Here is a 19,510-nt window from a genome sequence, read left to right on the forward strand (position 1 = left end):
TTTTCCCTGCTCTTTGTACGAGACCGGTGCCCAGACTTGGCATGGCCTAGAGGAGCCAAAGTCACAGCTTTCCAGGACAGATTTCCCTCATGCTGTAAGTATAGCCTACAGACTTTGTTCCTAAAAGTATACATTTACATTTTGCCATTACAAAGCATAATATTTACTTACATCCAGCTTTCCTGCACACTTGACTGAGAATTTATTTTATGATCTCAGGAGCAGGAGGTCAAAACTACCTCTGGTTGGCATGGAGCATACTTCTGCTCAGCAGTAGCAGATGTTGTGGACTTACAGGTTGGTTTCCTGTTGCAAGAGAAATCAGTGCTGTGGAGTCTTGGTATTCTTAGTGTAATTTATTTATTTATACTATATACACAAGTCCTGGAAAATAATTGGCTGCAACCAGCATTCAGGAAATCCCGTACTTTGGACATTCTGGCCCAGACCACAGGTCCAGCTCCCTTGGAGCAGCTCCATCCTGATAATTGCTCTGCTTCAAGAGATCAAGGCAGAAAGCAAAATTGTATCCAGTTTGCAAATTAATTCCAATTCAGCAGTCTCTCGTTGTAGTCTGTTTTTGAAGTTTTTTTATTGAAGAATTGCAACTTTTAGGTTTTGTGACAAAGCTCTGTCCTTGCCTCCATGGGTCCCGCATTTCCTGGCAGATTTCGCTAGCCTCAGAGGCTCACTGTGACCCTCCACATAACCCTTCTCTCTCTAGAGACAAGGGTCACAGTCTACTGAGCCATTTTCATCATAAGCCAGTGAGGGGAGGGGAGGAGAAGTTATCTTTCCTTGCACAGTCTCTGTTGTCTCCCAGTCTCAGTGATTAATCAGGGGGCAAAGGTGGGGGGGGAGCCCAGGCCCACCCTCTACTCTGGGCTCCAGCCCAGGGACCCTATTAGTATCAGCTATGGTAGCTGACCTTTTAGAAACATGACATGTACAATTCCCTGGGCTACTTCCCCCACACAGCAGCCCTCACTTCCTCAAGCTCCACTTCACCCTTACCTCAGGGCCTCCTTCCTTGTGCCTCATATGGTGTCTACTACTCAGCCTCTCCAACAGCACAACTTCCTTCCACAGCTCCTGACATGCACAGCCACCTGACTGACTGGGAGGCTTTTAACTAGTTTCAGCTGGCCCCTGATTGGCTTCAGGTGTTCCAATCAACCTAGCATTCTCCCTGCCTTCTGGAAAGTTCTTAATTGGCCCCAGGTGTCTTAATTGACCTGGAGCAGCTTCCATTTCACTTATCCTGGTACCAGAGATTTGTTTAGCCTGGAGCTAATATATCTATCTCCCACTACTTTTCTATAGCCATCTAGCCTTACCCCGTCACAGTCTATAGTCGAGTGACCAAAGAGATTGAAGTGTTCTCCGACTGGTTTTTGAATGTTATAATTCTTGACATCTGATTTGTGTCCATTTATTCTTTTACGTAGAGACTGTCCAGTTTGACCAATGTACATGGCAGAGGGGCATTGCTGGCACATGATGGCATATATCACATTGGTAGATGTGCAGGTGAACGAGCCTCTGATAGTGTGGCTGATGTGATTAGGCCCTATGATGGTGTCCCCTGAATAGATATGTGGACACAGTTGGCAACGGGCTTTGTTGCAAGGATAGGTTCCTGGGTTAGTGTTTCTGTTGTGTGGTGTGTGGTTGCTGGTGAATATTTGCTTCAGGTTGGGGGGCTGTCTGTAGGCAAGGACTGGCCTGTCTCCCAAGATCTGTGAGAGTGGTGGGTCGTCCTTCAGGATAGGTTGTAGATCCTTGATAATGCGTTGGAGGGGTTTTAGTTGGGGGCTGAAGGTGATGGCTAGTGGCGTTCTGTTATTTTCTTTGTTGGGCCTGTCCTGGAGTAGGTTACTTCTGGGTACTCTTCTGTCTCTGTCAATCTGTTTCTTCACTTCAGCAGGTGGGTATTGTAGTTTTAAGAATGCTTGATAGAGATCTTGTAGGTGTTTGTCTCTCTCTGAGGGGTTGGAGCAAATGAGGTTGTATCGTAGAGCTTGGCTGTAGACAATGGATTGTGTGGTGTGGTCTGGATGAAAGCTGGAGGCATGTAGGTAGGAATCGCGGTCAGTAGGTTTCCGGTATAGGGTGGTGTTTATGTGACCATCACTTATTAGCACCGTAGTGTCCAGGAAGTGGATCTCTTGTGTCGACTGGTCCAGGCTGAGGTTGATGGTGGGATGGAAATTGTTGAAATCATGGTGGAATTCCTCAAGGGCTTCTTTTCCATGAGTCCAGATGATGAAGATGTCATCAATGTAGCACAAGTAGAGTAGGGGCATTAGGGGACAAGAGCTGAGGAAGTGTTGTTTAAGTCAGTCATAAAAATGTTGCCATACTGTGGGGCCATGAGGGTACCCATAGCAGTCCCGCTGATTTGAAGGTATACATTGTCCCCAAATATGAAATATTTATGGGTGAGGACAAAGTCATAAAGTTCAGCCACACAGGTTTACCGTGACATTATCGGGGATACTGTTCCTGATAGCTTGTAGTCCATCTTTGTGTGGAATGTTGGTGTAGAGGGCAACATTCCACACAACGATGGAAAAAACCTTTTGTAGTGATAATCAAGGTGGGCCATTTCCAGCAGTTGACAAAAACGTCTGAGCACAGCGCCGGGGGGAGGGGAGGGAAATAAACATGGGGAAAACACCATCCTAGCCACTATGGATGTAGAAGCCCTCTACACCAACATTCCACACAATATTCCCCCCTGCTGTTCCTCAGACATTCTCATCAACTGCTGAAATGGCCCACCTTGATTATCACTACAAAAGGTTTTTCCCCCCCGGCTCTCCGGCAGGTAATAGCTCACCTTACCTGATCACTCTCGTTACAGTGTGTATGGTAACACCCATTGTTTCGTGTTCTCTGTGTATCTAAATCTCCCCACTGTATTTTCCACTGAATGCATACAATGAAGTGAGCTGTAGCTCACGAAAGCTTATGCTCAAATAAATTTGTTAGTCTCTAAGGTGCCACAAGTACTCCTTTTCTCCTGCCTTAGTAGAAGCTCCCCTGAGAGAACCTGAATCAAAAAACTAACAATACATTTTCTCAAAGACTGTACTGCTCAAACACTGAGTCTTACAAATTCTTTTTCTATGTGTAACAGTGCACTCTGGTGACTCCTGCCAGAACACTATGCAAATTACACTGCTCTAACTTGGCCTGCTGGGCTACATTTCCTGGGCAAAGGGCCCCTATGTGTCCAGCCATTCCACCATCTGGAGGACATACCAAAATTAGTTGGTACCAAAATTAATTGCATCCAATGAAGTGAGCTGTAGCTCACGAAAGCTTATGCTCTAATAAATTTGTTAGTCTCTAAGGTGTCAAAAGTACTCCTTTTCTTTTTACAAAATTAGTTGGTTATGTGAAAGGGTTAGTCTTGCCACTGTTCTCTTATGAGATCCAGATTTGCTGAAGGCTGAAACTCATATAAAAGTACTAGTATCAACTGGGAGATGGTCCCCCTGCTTTTAATTCCTCCCCCACTTTAATGATTATATTCTCCTCTTCTTGCTCATCATCCATGGTGGGAACTCTAGGACTTCTTGTTCTGGATCAAAGTCACAAATTATTTTGTTTGTGTTTAAAAAAAGAGAAAGAAAAAACCCAAACAAACCTTTTATAACATTTTTATTTCACAGAAATGTTTGACATTTTATTCTAATTTGGACCTCACCTAATTTTAAAATGTGAAAATTTCCCATGGAACAAATATTCGGTTTCCAACCAGCTCTGCTTATAACTCAGCCAATTTGGGTGAATTTTCACAGAAACAGCAACTCCCTGATCCCAGGGCTACCATTCTGCAAAATTTCAAGGGCATAGAGCTTCTCAGAGAAATGATTGTAGAAGTTATTTAACATGAGCAAAAACCCCACCTATTTTCATCCTAACTCATTCTCTGAAATGGATGAACCATTTTTGCTGAAACTTTCACAAAACAATTATTCTCAAACAGAGACTCAGCATGGAAAAAATTCAGCCCAAATAGATTTTGAAAAAACTGTAAACTAAGTCTTATAATGAAATATGTTAGATTTAACTAAAGACATCACTATGTTGACCATTGATCACTGTCCTGACTTTGGAGGGTTTATAGTTTAGGGTAAATATAAGCTATCTGCTAAGCATCCTTATAGAAATAATAATGAAAGTTATTGCAGCTGTAACAGGAAGTAGAAGAACCAAAATATCCCTATTAAAAGTAGGCTTGGCCATAGGTGGTGGAACTAGGGGTGCTGCCACTCCACCTAGCTTGAAGTGGTTTCCGTTTGGTTTACAGTTTACAGTGATTTACAGTTTGGTTCCATGACTCTCAGCATCCCTAGTATAAAAATTGTTCCAGCACCCCTGGCTTGGCTATAGCTCTTAAGCATTACATTTCTATGACTTAGATGAGGTTTAGAAGTTGACAGTTGGTGTAACATAGTATGAGTATTACATAATTGACCAAAGATTATGGAATGCTTGACCTGATGTTACAGAATCTATCAATAAGCATGTTGTGATAGTTTACCAATGAATTTGGTGATAAACAGATACACCCCAAACAAACAGATAGTCGTGTCTCAAGGGCTTTTTGTGGTAAGAGCTAACTGCATTGACATATCAAAACTATTGGGAAAGGGACTGATGCAAATGGTTGGGTTAACTGCTGGAAATGTAATTATGATTAACTGGAACGCCAAATATGAACAACTGGAACCCTAAAATTGGTCTCCTGGAATACTAAATATTAATATGGGCTGAGAATTGACTTGATCATATATGGTCCCAGATGTACATGGATGGAACAGGAAAAAGTGTAGAAAATTTTGTCAACCCCATCCCTAGCTGGGACACTGGGATGATAACATGGAACAATAGGGTAGGAAGCATGTCCCAGCGCCTTCCTCGTTGCGTGATCTCCATTTACCTTTTCTTCTCTCTTTGTTTCTAATGGTCTCCATAAGGTTGCAACTATGCACACTGTAAGATTGGAAGCATGATCAATGCACAAAACCACTTTATTGTACTTATTTTATTCTTATGTATATTGATTTTTCATTATTTCAATTATATTTGTCTGTATTAACTAAAGATCTTAAAGATTTTGTGTATGCTTCACCAGTTTCATCATCTTAATTAACTAGAAGTAGCTGCATGAATAAAGAACCTGAACCCTAAATCTAGGGTGCACTTTGGGCCCTAGATTAATTGCAGGCACAACTGTCAGCTCCACCTTATATTTTATAATACTATTTTTGTATTTATTAATTTAGCAGTGAACAAGTAAACCCTAAGATCTGGACCATTGCTCTGTTAGATGATTGCAAGCACTGTGCATGTGATGTGAATGATATCATCAACTTGTGTAAATCAATACAGTTCTATCATTATCATCTTACAGCAAGTGAAGCCAATGTAAACTTCGTTATTAGCTTCAATAAGAGCAGAAATAAGCCTTTAAAATGCCTGGATTGCTGCTAGCTCAGCAGACTGAAAATAGGTTTGGAACCATTCACTTCAACTTTCAATTTTAGCACAGTTTGGCAAAAAACACAAGTAATCATTACTGGCAAATTTTCATACTTGGGTAACATTTTGGCACCTAAATATTTATTTCGAGACCACACATTAAAAAAGCCATACCAACTTTTACCTTAACAAGTGTGTGACAGAAGACCTGCCAATGATTTATATTTCATGGCAAGGAAAAACAGAGATAAAAGGTTTTAAACAGAGGCCTGGATAGACTAGATACAACCGCACTCAGTGATCTGTGGAAGGCTATACTTGAATTTGGCATGAGAGAGGCTGCATTACTCATTGTTTAAATATATCTCCTCTGCTGGCCATCTCTGGCAGGATGGATCATGCATTTGTTCACCAAGCTTTACTGTGTGTGGATGTCTTGAGAAAATTGGTTTGGAAAACAAGGAGAGCTGCCTTGGACTGAAGTGGGAGGGAACATAATGAGCGTATGCAAGGCAGTGGGATAGGAAAGAACTCTCTGGGCAGAGCAGCAAGGTGTCATTCTGGCCAGGGAGGTCAGCGACTGGGCTTGCTCTTTATACCTGTGAGAGCTTCCTTTTTATTCTGTAGCTAAGCAACCAGAGCCTGCCTCTCTGGGTTTGGGAAATTACCCAGATAAGGCATGTGATGCAAACTGCTGCTTTTAATTTAATCTGATTCTCTGTCTCGCTCTGTTTATTTTTAACAAATCTATTTTCCCCAGAAACTACTGTCAGGGAAGGAGGGTGTTTCATACCATGCAACCCAGACATGAGTGAATTTCTTCAGCCTCTAGGGACACAGAAGGCAAATCTGTGTTTAGGAGTAGGTCTCTGCTCCAGACTTGGGTAAGAGGCATGGACAGAGGTGTCCTGTCTGAGGGAGGCACATTGCCTGGGGCTACCGTGGGCATGCACAAGGGAAGAAACCGAAGATTCAAGGAGAAGGTGTGAGTCAATAGAGGGACGGATAGCTAGGTGGATTTTCTGCTTATTAAAGTGAGGCAATAATAGTCATGGCTAGAAACATTTCTGAGTTAGAAACATCTGAAACTAGCTTCTAAGTGCATTTCACTCTGACAATTCCAAAATAGCCTCACATCTTTCTTTTCATTTTTGCCCGTGAATATCTTTTTCTAGTTTCATGTGTTCCAGCATTCAGCTAACAGGGAGTTTTAGGACCAAGTCAAGGATTATTATGGAGATTCTGACAGCACCTTTACTGTTAGAACACAAAGAACATCACTTTATTTATTACTCTTCTCCCAGCAGATATTTAAAGAATTATAACCATATACATGTTAAAATTCTTACTTATAAAATATTACATGCTTCAACCAAGTGATGTATACTGTTACTGTGGAACATGAATTTCCTCCTTCAATGGTGAATGTCAACATATGACTTTCTTGTTGCCATAAAATATTCTACAACTGCAATGCCCAGAATGACTAACAATAGTGAATCCTTCTGTCTCAATATTATGTTATACAAGGAGGACTATGACAGAAAGACTCCTATGACAGAATTCTCTATATCTAATCTTAGCAGCTACTGCATACCAGCTGAGAGTAAAGCTAAGTTCACATAATGAAATATTTAAAATTATTTAACACATTGGGACAACTCTGGTGCAACTCTACTGATTTCAACATCATTAGGTCACGTATGAATCTGGCCCATTTCTGAACAAGAAAGTTAGTACTCTGTCCACTCTACTAGACAAAGGACATTGGTAAATGAACATTAATATTGACATGGTGGTGCAGAAACTGTTACAATAAAGACTAAAACAAACTGACACTCATTTAATGGAAGAATCCAGTATCTCCTGATAATCTTGCCTTCCTAAATTCTTCCAGGACAGCTTATAACATGCAAGGAAAACAACAGTGATCATAATAATGGCCCCTCCAATGAGGTCATAAATGCCGGGAAAGATGCGTAGCACTGCGAGCTGCAGAATCATGGCTATCACAATCTCTAAATGTTGCACTGTGCTGACCAGAGCTGGGTGAAATTTATTCAAGGCATAATAGACACCCAGGAAAGCCACAGTCGAACATATGCAGATGGCAATGAGATAGCTCCAGGTTTCTCCATCAAGTGGGATAATTGGTTCTTGAAGAAAAAACATGGTGGAGGCTCCCCACACAGTTCCAGTCCAACCAAAAGTAAACAGTGCAGTCCACATACTGACCCTATCTTTGATTGACTTGTAGACTATCATGGAAAGAGCTGTAGTTAAGCCTGCCATAACTGTCATGGTGTAGCCAAAGGCTTCTTTCCAGACACTGAGCAAAGAGTTTTCTTCATTAACAATGTTGGGGAACATGACCAGGCAAACACCAAAGACACTACTAACTACTGTCATTATGTCTATATAAGCCATTCGTTCATCTATTAGTAAAAAAGCCAAAATGGCACTAAAGACAGTGGTGGTTGCTCTCCACATAATGGTCCCATTGGTTGGGGGTACTATAGAGAAGGAGGTGTAAGCACAGGTAATGGAGATAACATTGCAGACACCATAGAAGAAGAGCTGCAGTCTGTATCCTTTTGGTCCAAAGGGGTCCTCGTGGTAGTAACACACAACAACAACAGACAACACCTGTATGACTGAACGAATGAAAATTAGTTCTAGAGATGGCACTTTGGAACGATCAGAAACAAGTCTAGTTATCAGAGCAACACAGCCATGAGTCAAGGCAGAGGCAAACAGCACTATCCAAGTCTTTCTGGACTGAAATATGCTTCCTTCTGTAAAATTCTGGTGTTGTCCAGTCTCATTGGCTTTCGTCTCTTGGGCTGGCTGAGGTTGGATATCCATAGTCCCAAAGAAGGCTCTTCCTTTCCTTTTTCTGTCACTCAGCAATCTTTTCTTTGGATTGTCCTCCATAAAGCTACCGATATCTTCACTGGTTTCATCAGAGTCCTCTTCTCCAGGTTGGGGATAATGGGATGTATATTTCACTGTCACTGTGTTGGGATGGATTTTCACTCGTTTTTTGACTGGACATTGTTTGGAAGAAGTATCCATTTCCTCAGAGAACTAGGTCTGGTCTTAAAAAAAAAAAAAGTTATTTTTATTCAACCAATATTGTAAAATTCATTTGCATTGCAGTCTTTTGACCATTTAGAAATTATTGGCATGAACCTAACCAAGTTGCTCTTGTCCTCCATGAATTCTCTCTATTTTTATTTCATAATGGAAGTTGCTCAGTATCTTTGAAAACCAGGTCATTTTTATTTAAGTGCCTAAATATAACTTTAGGGCCTAACTTTAGGCACTCACTTTTGAAAATGATGCCTATTATTACATTGCTTCTTAAAAAGAGACATGCAAATTAATAACAATTCTCATTACACTGAGAATAATTTCCTCTTTGGACCCTTCAGGTCAGTTAGTCATTCTGTAATCATTAATGGTTTTTATTCTTTACCAAGTGCTAAGGGGCAAAGAGAAATACAGACCAAAAATGAAATTTGGGTTAGAGAAGACTAGAGCGATTTTTATCAATTCAAAGTGAAGCAACCCAGAGATAGACAGATGGCATCACTGAGCACCTCAGTGAACTAAGCACCTGGTGGACCAGAAAAGTGTAAAAAGTACTACAGTAAATTTTCAAATTCTCTGAAGCTCTTTTTGCATATTATTATTTCCAAAAACTGTTGACTATCAATTTGTTTTCCAAAGGAACTTCAGTTGGAAAAAAAGACGAAGAAATATTATGAAAAGAAGCTATCCACTCCTTGGCAGTGTAGAGGAGAACAAGTGGATTTTGCTACTGTTATGAAATGACAGAGATATCAAACATATATTCAGGCTGCCTAAAGTGAACATTTGCACATTGTTCTATTCAACCTCACCTGGACGCCTCATTTTTCATCCAACATGGTTGAATTGCTACATTTACTCTATAAACAAGAAAATTAATATATTAACAGATTTTCAAGGCCTTGAAGAGACCATTATGATTTCTATTGAATCTGATTTCCTGCATGACACAGGCCAGAGAATTCCAACCAGTGATTCCTTCCGTGTAGGAAACATTTATTTCTATTTTATAAGTAAACATATCAAACCAATAACTCATGTTGGCACTACAGCATGTCTTTTAAAATCACAGATTCCAAGGCCTGAAGAGACAGACCATTGTGGCCATCTAGTATGACCTCCTGAACAACACAGGCCAGAGAACTTCCCCATAATAATGCCTACAGCAGATCTTTTAGAAACCCAATTTGATTTAAATATACTCAGTGATGGATAATCCACAACAACCCTTAGTAAATTGTTCCAGTGGTTAATAACTCTGTTCATTTATGCTTTATTTTTAATCTGAATTAATCTACCTTCAACTTCCAGCCACTGGATTGTGTTAGATCTTTCTTTGCTAGATAGAAGAGCCCATTCATAAGTATTTGTTCCCCATGCACGTATTACAGATAAGGCTGGCAGAATTTGATAAATGGTTAGTCTTCAGTAAATGTTGATTTCTCGTGACACACAGAAATAGACAAAGACATCCACCTACAATAGTCAGCAAGCACAGCCTCCCTCTCCCTTAGCATCCACAGGAATCCAGTGAGCCCTTGCAGCTCCACTGTCATGGCCCATTTTATTCAATCACTGGCCAGAAGGGACAGCCCTACTCATATGGAAACTACGCAACTGCGTAGGGCACCAGGAAATTTGGGGCACCAAAACTGCCCCAAATTTCCTGGTGCCCTACACAGCTGCATGCTGCATCCAGCTCCAGCAGCCAGTCCGATTCCCCTGGACGGCAGGGCCCAGGAAAGCTGCCTCCGCCACACCACTTTCCCCCAGCCCCTGCCCCTGCTCCGCCCCCACCCATCCTCTTCCCACCCCTGCTCTGCCCCAGCCCTGCCCCCACTCCGCCCCTTCCCCCACAAACCCCATCCTGTAAGCTATGTGTCCCAGGGGACAGCAGCAGGGGTCGGGCCCGCCCTGCACTCACTGGGCGGTGGGAAGTGGAGTGACCCAGCCCCAGGCCGCTCCGCTATGCCAACTCCCAGCTGTGCCACTGGTGAGTGCTGGGGGGTGGTTCCCCCCGTTCCCCCAAGCCTGGGAGCCAGAGTGGAGCAGGCTGGGGCCGGGTCGCTCCACTTCCCGCCACCAGCCCGACCCCTGCTGACTTCCTGCACAGGCTGCTCCTGCCTTCCAAAGCCCTTGGGCGCAGCCCCTTCCCACCCCCAAGCAGAGGCCTGGTACGCCTCCCCCCTCCCCCCCCCCGCAGAGGCCTGGGGCCAGTCCCCCTGCAGGGGGGCTGCGTAGGGCATCACAATCTCTACGGATGGCCCTGCTGGCCAGGAGTGTGGGGCTCTTCCCCGGGCATGACCCATTCAGCAGCAGAGAGTCCTCTCATGCAGTCAGGGGCTCATCCTGCTCCTTGCAGTCCTGGCCAGGTGTCTCTGCTCCACCAGGCCAGAACCACAGTCTTCCCCACACCTTGTGCCTCAGTATCTGCAGCCTTACTTTCAGTGCTGGGAGCCCCTGGAGCCCTGCTGTCAGTGCTGCACTAACTCTAACACCAAGAGATAATCCCCCCGCCCCACACACACACACCTTAATTTCATGCAACTGAGAAAATCAAAATAGTTAAAAATGAAAAAGCTTTAAAATAAACATTGATGTTAATCATTTGAAGTTACAAAAATAAATAAATACATTGAATTCTGCCAGGCCTATTTATAAAGACAAGGTGGGTGAGCTAGTATCTCAGGAAGCACTGAATTCTGTTGGTGAGAAAGACAAGCTTTTGAACTTTCTGTGTGTCTCTCTAATATCCTGGGACCAACACACCTACAGCAATATTGCATACAAGCCTACTTAATTACAGTCTGTAAGTCACCCCTTAACCTTCTCTTTGAAAAGCAAAACACATTGAGCTCCTCACATCTATCACTAGGAGGTATGTTTTCTAAACCTTTAGTCATTCTTGTGGCTCTTCTCTGAACCCTCTCCAACTTAACATCCTTCTTGAATTGAAGGTACCAAAACAGGACCCAGTACTCCAGAAGCTGTTGCACCAATGCCAAATATAGAGATAAAATAACCTCTACTCCTTCTTGAGACTCACCTCTTTATGCATCCAAGGATTGTTGTCCCCCTTTTGGGCACCGCATTGCACTGGGAGTTCATGTTCAGCTGATTATCCACCACAACCCCCAAATCTTTTTCAGTCATTGCTTCCCAGAATAGAGTCCCCCATCCTGTACATATGGCCTGCAGTCTTTGTTCCTAAATGTATACATTTACATTTAGCCATATTAAAACACATTATTTGCTTGCACTCAGCTTACCAAGTGATCCAGATCACTCTGAATGAGTACCAAGTGATCCAGATCACTCTGAATGAGTGACCTGTCCTCTTCAGTATTTACCACTCCCCCAATTTTTGTGTCATCTGCAATGATGATTTTATGTTTCTTCTAAGACATTGATAAAAATATTTAATATCCTAGGTCCAAGAATCCATCTCTGCGATACCCCATGGGAAACACATACGCTCAATGATTATTCCCCATTTACAATTACATTTTGAGACCTATCAGTTAGCCAGCTTTTAATCTGTGTAATGTGTACCATGTTCATTTTATGGCATCCTAGTTTTTTAATCAAAATGTTGTGTGGTACCAAGTCAAATGCCTTACAGAAATCTAACTATATTACACCAATACTATTAGGTTTATCAGCCAAATTTGTAACCTCATAAAAAAAATCAAATTAGTCTGACAGGATCTGTTTTCCATAAACTCATGCTGACTTGCATTAAATTATGTTACCCTCCTTTTAATTCTCCATTAATTGAGTCCCCTAACAGCTGCTCCATTATCTTTCCTGGAATCTATGTCAGACAGAGTGGCCTATAATTACCCCAGTCATCTTGTTTACCCCTTTTAAATATTGGCACACCATTAGCTTTCATCCAGTTTTCTGGAGTCCCCATTGTTCCAAGATGTATTGAAAATCAACATTAACAGTCCAGTGTGCTCCTCAGCCAGCTCTTCTAAAACTCTTAGATTCAGTTTACCTGGACCTGCTGATTTAAACATGTCTAACTTTAGTAGCTGTGTTTAACATCCTCTTGAGATACTGTCATGGACCAGGGCATGGATGGTCAGAGCAGTGGCAGTCAAGCCTAGTGGTCAGAACTGGGGTCAGCATCTGGGAACAGTGCCAAGGGACAGAGCTGGAGTCAGCAACCAGGGGTCAGAGCCAAGGATCAGAATCGGAGGCAGGAACTGAGCAGGGCTGGAGAAAGGCTGGGAACAAGGCAAGCACAGGCGCTTAGTTGGGTCAGAGCCAGGCTAGGAGGCAGACATCTCTAGCCTGCTGCAGGACTCTGGACCAGACTCAGGACTCTGGACCAGACTCTGAGCTGCCCCCAGAGGAGACCAAGAGTGGGGAAGAGCTGTTGGGACTGCTGTCCACCACTTACCCTGAGCAAGCTGAGGACCTGCAGACTACGGAGTCACACCAATGGACTGTGATAGAAAGTAGCCCAGGGGAGCCAGACATCAGTCAGGTTGTACTGTCACCATATGATTCAGCATGTTTCAGCAGGATTCCCACTGACCCAGTGGCGGGATCCCCTGGCACTTTTAGGGATCTGGGTTGGAACCTAGTAGAGTAGGGATAGCCTGGGTCCCCCCAACCCTCTGCTGAAGCCTTCTCATCCTAGGCCAGAAGGCCTGTGCCTTGTTTGTGACTTGTCCCAGCCAGAAGGCTGCAAGCCGCTAGACTGTGTTTGCTGTCTGCCTTAGCCAGGAGGCTATGCTAACGATTCCTTATTGTTCTGCCCTGCCCAGGGAGTCAGAGCCTAGACTGTGTTTACTGCCTGCCTGTGACAGGATGGACTAGGTCCAGAGGCGCCCCCGCCCCCTCGCTGGAGGCCAATCGGTCCTGCCTCACCCTGCCCCAGAAAAGAGCAGAGAAGTCCTTCAGGCAGCCTAGAGTGGCTGCAGAGAAGCAGCCAATCAGAGGCGATGTTGGAGCAACCAGTTGGGGCTAGAAGGGCCATATGTAAGGAATCAGCAGAGGCAGAGCAGTCAGGTGCTGCCTGGAGATTGAAGAGGGAGAACTGGGAGCCTGGTTGGTAGAAAGAGCAGCAGGACTGCGGACAGCTCACTGCAGGTGGGACAGAGCCCAGAGAAGGCTGCTGAAGATGGGGTGCCTGTCTGGCTGGAAGATCACCAGGACTATGGAAAGGTTAGTGTGGGCAGGCTGAGCCCAGGGGACTGAGCCCAGAACCTAACCAGAGCAGGTGCGGGTACCGTGATGGACTCTACTGGTCTGGTTGAAGACTGAGTCCAGCGAGGACTGCTGAAATGACACCAACTGAGGGTACTCAGATGGGCCCCTGTTGCACTACTACAGAAAGCAGTGCCCCTGGGGAGGGAGCCTTGGTACTATGACCCCATACCAGGGCTGTGAGAAAGAACTAGAGACTATATACCTGGGAAGTGGGGGACAGTGTGTGTGTGTGACTTGGGCTAAGTCGCTGAAGACATGCCAAACTACCATTGGCCAGCGGGGCACTTGCAAAAGGCAGGTGCCACCCCATTGTAAGAACTGAAAGAAAAACAGGCTCCCACCCAACCAGAAAGGTAAGAGGTAAGAGCCACCCTGTTCAAAAATAGAGTGATTGCAGGTATGTAGTGGCTAAAACAGGGGCGCTCATGAGAGGTGGGTGCTGACCCCATTACACTGCCTTAGCCAGAAGCCTTAGGCTAAAGACTGCTTATTGCTCTGCCCAGCCCAAAGAGTCACAGCCTAGACTGTGTTTATTGTCTGCCTTAGCCAGGAGGCTTGAGCTAGAGTGCGCTGATTAGCTTTTGTTTATTGCCTGATGCAGCAAATCAGAGTCGCCTCCCTCAGAGCCTGAGACCACCACAGATGCAATGAGCCCAGTTCCTCTGTGTGCAGAGGGAACTGCAGGCCAGATGAAGGCATGGGGGCAGGGCTAGACTTAGCCCATATTTGACATGACTGCTCTGGCCAGGGTGTCAGCATACATCATCACAACACTCCCTTCTGGCCTGAACCTGTGACTATAGGATTGCTGGGAAGGAGGAAAAGGGGTTTCTAAACAGTGTGCACCCAGACACCCTCTCAGGATGAAGGTGTGTGACTGTTTGTGGTGAATGGACTATGGTAGCCACCCTGACACGTGGCAGAATGGGATTGTGTGACTAGCCCATTAGGAGGAGTTTGACTGAGTCTGGGAACCCACACAAAAAGAACTAATAGGGAACTCACAGCCTTCCCAGAGGGAACAGCTTTGAGTCTTGTATTATGATTTTAGTGTCTATTACAGTTTAAAGGTCTATTAGTCTGTGTGAGTTTTTTTGTTTGTTTTGTCTGTTTTGTTTTTTATGGGTTAGTGAGTTTAGTTTAACAAAGTTTTAACACAACAGGAGTAAATCCTAAAGTCCATCAAGGTTTCTGCCACAGATGAAGTTGGTGATGTACTCTGGCTCAGATTTCTTCAGTCAGAAGCCCATTTTCATTCTTGGTAACTGGTATCAGGCAACTGATGAGTTTGCACAAGGGGTACAGGCACCCCTGCATGGCTCCTGCAGCTCTCACTTCACTTTTTTTGTCTCTCATACTTGTGCTTGATGTGTTTCTACAGTTTCCCATGGTTGAGACGCTCGTAGAATGTGTCTATACCCTGGTCGAAGGTGCGTTCAAAGACCAGGGCCCCCAGAACGATGGTGAGGGCAAAGGTGGAGGTGCGGCAGAAGAGCACACTGTACAGCTGGGAGCACAGCGGTACGGTGGCCTCCTCCGGCAACTCCAGATGTACTGTAGCATAACTGGTACTGCACAGGCCTACTGTACAAGCTGCAGAGAAGCCAGCCACCAGATGCATCCAATGGTAGTAAAAGTCTTATGGGGGCCTCTGCAGTCCCCACACCACTCCTGTAGTGGAGCTCAGTTACTGTGGTGAACCAAGGGGAATCCAGATCCCAGTCTGAGTTTGCATGTAGGAAAAATATCATCTTAATCCTAAACTGAGAACATCTGATACAGAATTGATGTAAGCAGAGAGATGCAACCGACAGGGTAAAATTCACACCCCATCAGCCCCTCCACCTCAGTTACACAGATACAGTGGTCCCAATACCCTGTGAAAAAGTGGATCCACAGCCCCTCCCCAGATTGCCATGGACCATTTGCAGTTTGTCCCAAACTGACCTTCTATGCCAATCCTGTGTGGGCCATTCCAGAGGGCATCTCCATGGTGTAGGCACCCCTGCATGGCCACACAGCCAGCTGACCCCCAACTCCGTCTATTAGGCTTACATGGTATGGAGTGCCTCACACCCACTCCTGCACCTAGCACACATTAGGGTGACCAGACAGCAAATGTGAAAAATCGGGATGGGGTGGGGGTAATAGGAGCCTATATAAGAGACCCAAAAATTGGGACTGTCCCTATAAAATTGGGACATCTGGTCACCTAGCACAGATCTTGCCCATATTGCATATTATATACAAAATAGGGTTTTAAATTATTTCAAATGGGTTGCACTAGGATAGAAAATACAGTGTTAGAGCCACGGAGATTACACGTAAAAAAGAAAAAGAGAGATTACGTCTGAGTAAAAAAATAAGTTCTGTTTTCTAAAAATGGTAACTCTCCTACATATCCCTTGCAAACTGGACACCATGAAATTAGGCCTGAATAAAGACTGGGAGTGGATGGGTCACTCCACAAACTAATTTCCCCATGCTAATATTTCCCCCTACTGTCACTCACACCTTCTTGCCAACTGTTTGAAATGGGCCACCCTGATTACATTGGCCTCATTACCACTACAAAAGTGATTTTTTCCCTTCCTTGGTATTCCACTGTTGAGAATAGCCCAATTCCACTTTAACTGAATTGTCTCGTTAGTACCGACCCCCCCCGCAACTTGGTAAGGCAACTCCCCCGTCTTTTCATGTACTGTGTATATATACCTGCCTACTGTATTTTCCACTCCATGCATCTGATGAAGTGGGTTTTAGCCCACAAAAGCTTATGCCCAAGTAAATGTTAGTCTCTAAGGTGTCACAAGTACTCCTCATTGTTTTTGCTGATAGACTAACATGGCTACCACTCTGAAAAATTAAAGATTGTGTCTGGAGGGTGAAATAATGCGAGTGGCATGATAGTTTAGTAAAGAGCCTTTCTCTGATTTTTCTATTGAAAAATTTGTTTGAACAAGAGCAACAAAAATATTGTCCAGTAAAATAAAACAAACATGAAGGCTTAATGGCAAACTGTTTTGTTTAATTATAGGAATATAGAAAATAATTAATTTAAAAGCATAGATTAATTACTTTTTAAAGGAACTTATGCCTTTAGCTCTAATTTTTTACTTCACATACTTCATAAAATATATGCTGTATTTGCTGCAGTGATGTGTTCCATATTAAATGTCATCTTTTTAATCACATAATCATACATTTAATTTTGTTCTTTTTAAGAAGTAGTGACTTACTTTTTCTTCCATTACTTTACATTAAAATGACCTAGCCAACAAATGAAAGAGAGACCAGATAAAAAAACCACCAGATAAATACTCCCCAAAGAAACAGATCTTGAGCATTCTGTTATGGGGACTCTATACAAATTATTGCATAACAACAGTTTAATTGAAATGACAGGAATGTTCACACTGGTAATTTGCATAAAATCCCAGACTTTATATTACAATCAATGTATCTTGTGGGGAAAAGCAGGCAGATATATTACTAGACTTAACAGTATTTCAAGTTTCTAAAATAGTGGTAATGGAAGGGAATTTTACTCATACGTTGGGGGCAAGTAGGCATTTATTTATCTAAACTCAGATGGATTTAAGAAGAGTCCAAACTTTGTAAGTTAAAAATCTGTTGTGGAAAGTTGATTCTGTGAGAAAAATCTATGCTACACCGTTTCAGCAGCAGCACTATGTGCCTTTTTGTCGCATATTCTAAATCTCCCCCGGAAAGAAAACTGGATATTTGGCTCCTCCGCCAAAAAAAAATAAATCAGCATCTGTGCTTTAAAGCCTCCTTTTTCTTACAATTCATAGGAGTCTTTATTTTGAATGTGTCAGCCTTTCTCATTGAAATATAAATATATCTTTGTCCCAGAATTAAAATATCAAGTGGCTTAACCATAGTCTCTGCCGACGAGAGAAATACCGTGTGTGGCAAAACAAACAAAAACATATTAAAGTAAAACTATCAGATCTTACGGACTGTTCGGGAACTCTTCCACCCTGCTAATTAAAAACGCTACGTTGATTGATAAACTGAGCCCTACTGTGAAATTCTCTGCAGCTTCCTCCAGCTGCACCCATTCGTCACACCAGCTTTATTTAGGAGGAACATTTCCTTGCCTTGTGATCATAGAATCATAGAATACCAGGGTTGGAAGGGACCTCAGGAGGTCATCTAGTCCAACCCCCTGCTCAAAGCAGGACCAATCCCCAATTTTTGCCCCAGATCCCAAATGGTCCCCTCAGGGATTGAATTTACAACCCTGGGTTCAGCAGACCAATGCTCAAACCACTGAGCTATCCACCAGCAACTGTCTCCTGGAATGAGCCGTATTTCTTTGAAGGGCGAGTTAGTAAATCCTGGAGCCTGGGAGAGAAATGAAAGGGCTTCGATCTCCCTGAACGCCGCAGAGCTAAACTGGAGAGGTGAAAAGGGGGAGTAAATGCAGCCCACATGCCCCTCTGAGCTGCTGAATGACGACGAGAGAGATTTCAGTACCTTGGACACACAGCAAATGAGTTTAGTGCTGTTCCCTAATGATACATAAAGCGGCGTTACCAGTCCTGGACTCTGCTCTTTACCCATTTACCATTTTTGTCTATATTTATGGAACCGGATCAATTGAAGTCGCTTTGAGAATCCATATCTGGTCTGAACAAACGACAGCCTCCAAATCTCCGGCCTTGTAAAGCGCAGTGAGCGTTAATAACAGAGGCAGGAGGTTGTTACTTGAATGAACTGAGCCTGTATACCAGCTGGGATGTCTGCGTTATCTTGCAATAGATCAGTAAATACCAGAAGGGAAAAGGGGGAAGAAATCTCTATTTACCTCTCGCTTAGAAGGAGCTGGTCAAGTCCAGACAATGATGCCTTTAAACAATGAGGTGGCTGCGTGATGTTAAAGGAAAAGAAGGGAGGAAATCTGCTCTCCGGAGTTTGTCAATCCTTCCATCTTTCTCACGCTGTAAACGCCCAAAAGGCAGGACAACGCCGTTAATCCCAGTGTAATGTGCAACAGTCAGCCTGGCGTATTCCAGAAAAGGGTGTTTGCAGAACTAGCCTTGGTTCTCCTTTTTCCACTCGCCCTCTTCTCTATGCAAAGAGGGGTCTGGAGGAAAAGACTGAGGCGACAGCAAAAGACTCAGGCGAGAGCGTCAGAGCAGGAGCAAGTGAGCATGCCCAGTAAGCATAAGGGCCTCTGACTGTAGTATTGTACCAACATTCATTTGTATTTAATGTATATAGAGAGAATATTACTTGCAGTACCTTTCTTTTTCTTGGATTTTAAATATCTTTTCATGGATATAATGCTTATTGGGATTAAGCAACTGGGTTCAGTCAGGGAGAAAAACAAAAACAAAAAAATAAGCATATAAATACAACTAGGTGTATCATCAGAAGTCAAAATGCATCTAATTTATTTCCAGTGTCCAGGGCTGAAAAGATTACGGTGTGCTGTTCTCCAATTACAAAATCTGGGTTGTTGTTTTTTTAAAATAATTTATATAGGCATGTTTTGGCAGATATATAAACAGCAAGAGCTCTAATAACAACCTGCTGTTTGTATAATGCCTGTTCTGTTCATTACCACAAGCCTGTCTGATAAAGGAAATGTATTTTGATATGATAAATTTCTGTAAGACCGTTAGTACCACACAACATTCTGATTAAAGAGATTAGCACAAAAGAACCT

At 43.4% G+C, this 19,510-nt stretch overlaps 1 protein-coding gene across 4 annotated transcripts; it reads right to left on the reverse strand.

Moving 5' to 3' along the window:
* Window positions 1-3,683: 3,683 nt before the first annotated feature.
* On the reverse strand, window positions 3,684-18,961 carry SLC35G2 (solute carrier family 35 member G2). 4 transcript variants are annotated; one of them, XM_073360210.1, is made up of 3 exons: window positions 18,647-18,961; window positions 17,052-17,082; window positions 3,684-8,594 (listed from the first exon to the last, which is right to left on the reverse strand). In XM_073360210.1, exon 3 carries the CDS (start codon window positions 8,569-8,571, stop codon window positions 7,336-7,338), a length of 1,236 nt encoding a protein of 411 aa, XP_073216311.1. In that variant the 5' UTR covers window positions 8,572-8,594; window positions 17,052-17,082; window positions 18,647-18,961; the 3' UTR covers window positions 3,684-7,335. The 4 variants fall into 4 exon arrangements, with proteins under 4 accessions (XP_073216311.1, XP_073216314.1, XP_073216310.1 ...); XM_073360213.1 differs by lacking the exon at window positions 17,052-17,082 and having other exon boundaries at window positions 3,684-8,589; XM_073360209.1 differs by lacking the exon at window positions 17,052-17,082.
* Between the last annotated feature and the right edge of the window lie 549 nt (window positions 18,962-19,510).

This window comes from Lepidochelys kempii, chromosome 9 (assembly GCF_965140285.1).
Source record: "Lepidochelys kempii isolate rLepKem1 chromosome 9, rLepKem1.hap1, whole genome shotgun sequence".
In the NCBI taxonomy this organism is placed as follows: domain Eukaryota; kingdom Metazoa; phylum Chordata; order Testudines; family Cheloniidae; genus Lepidochelys; species Lepidochelys kempii.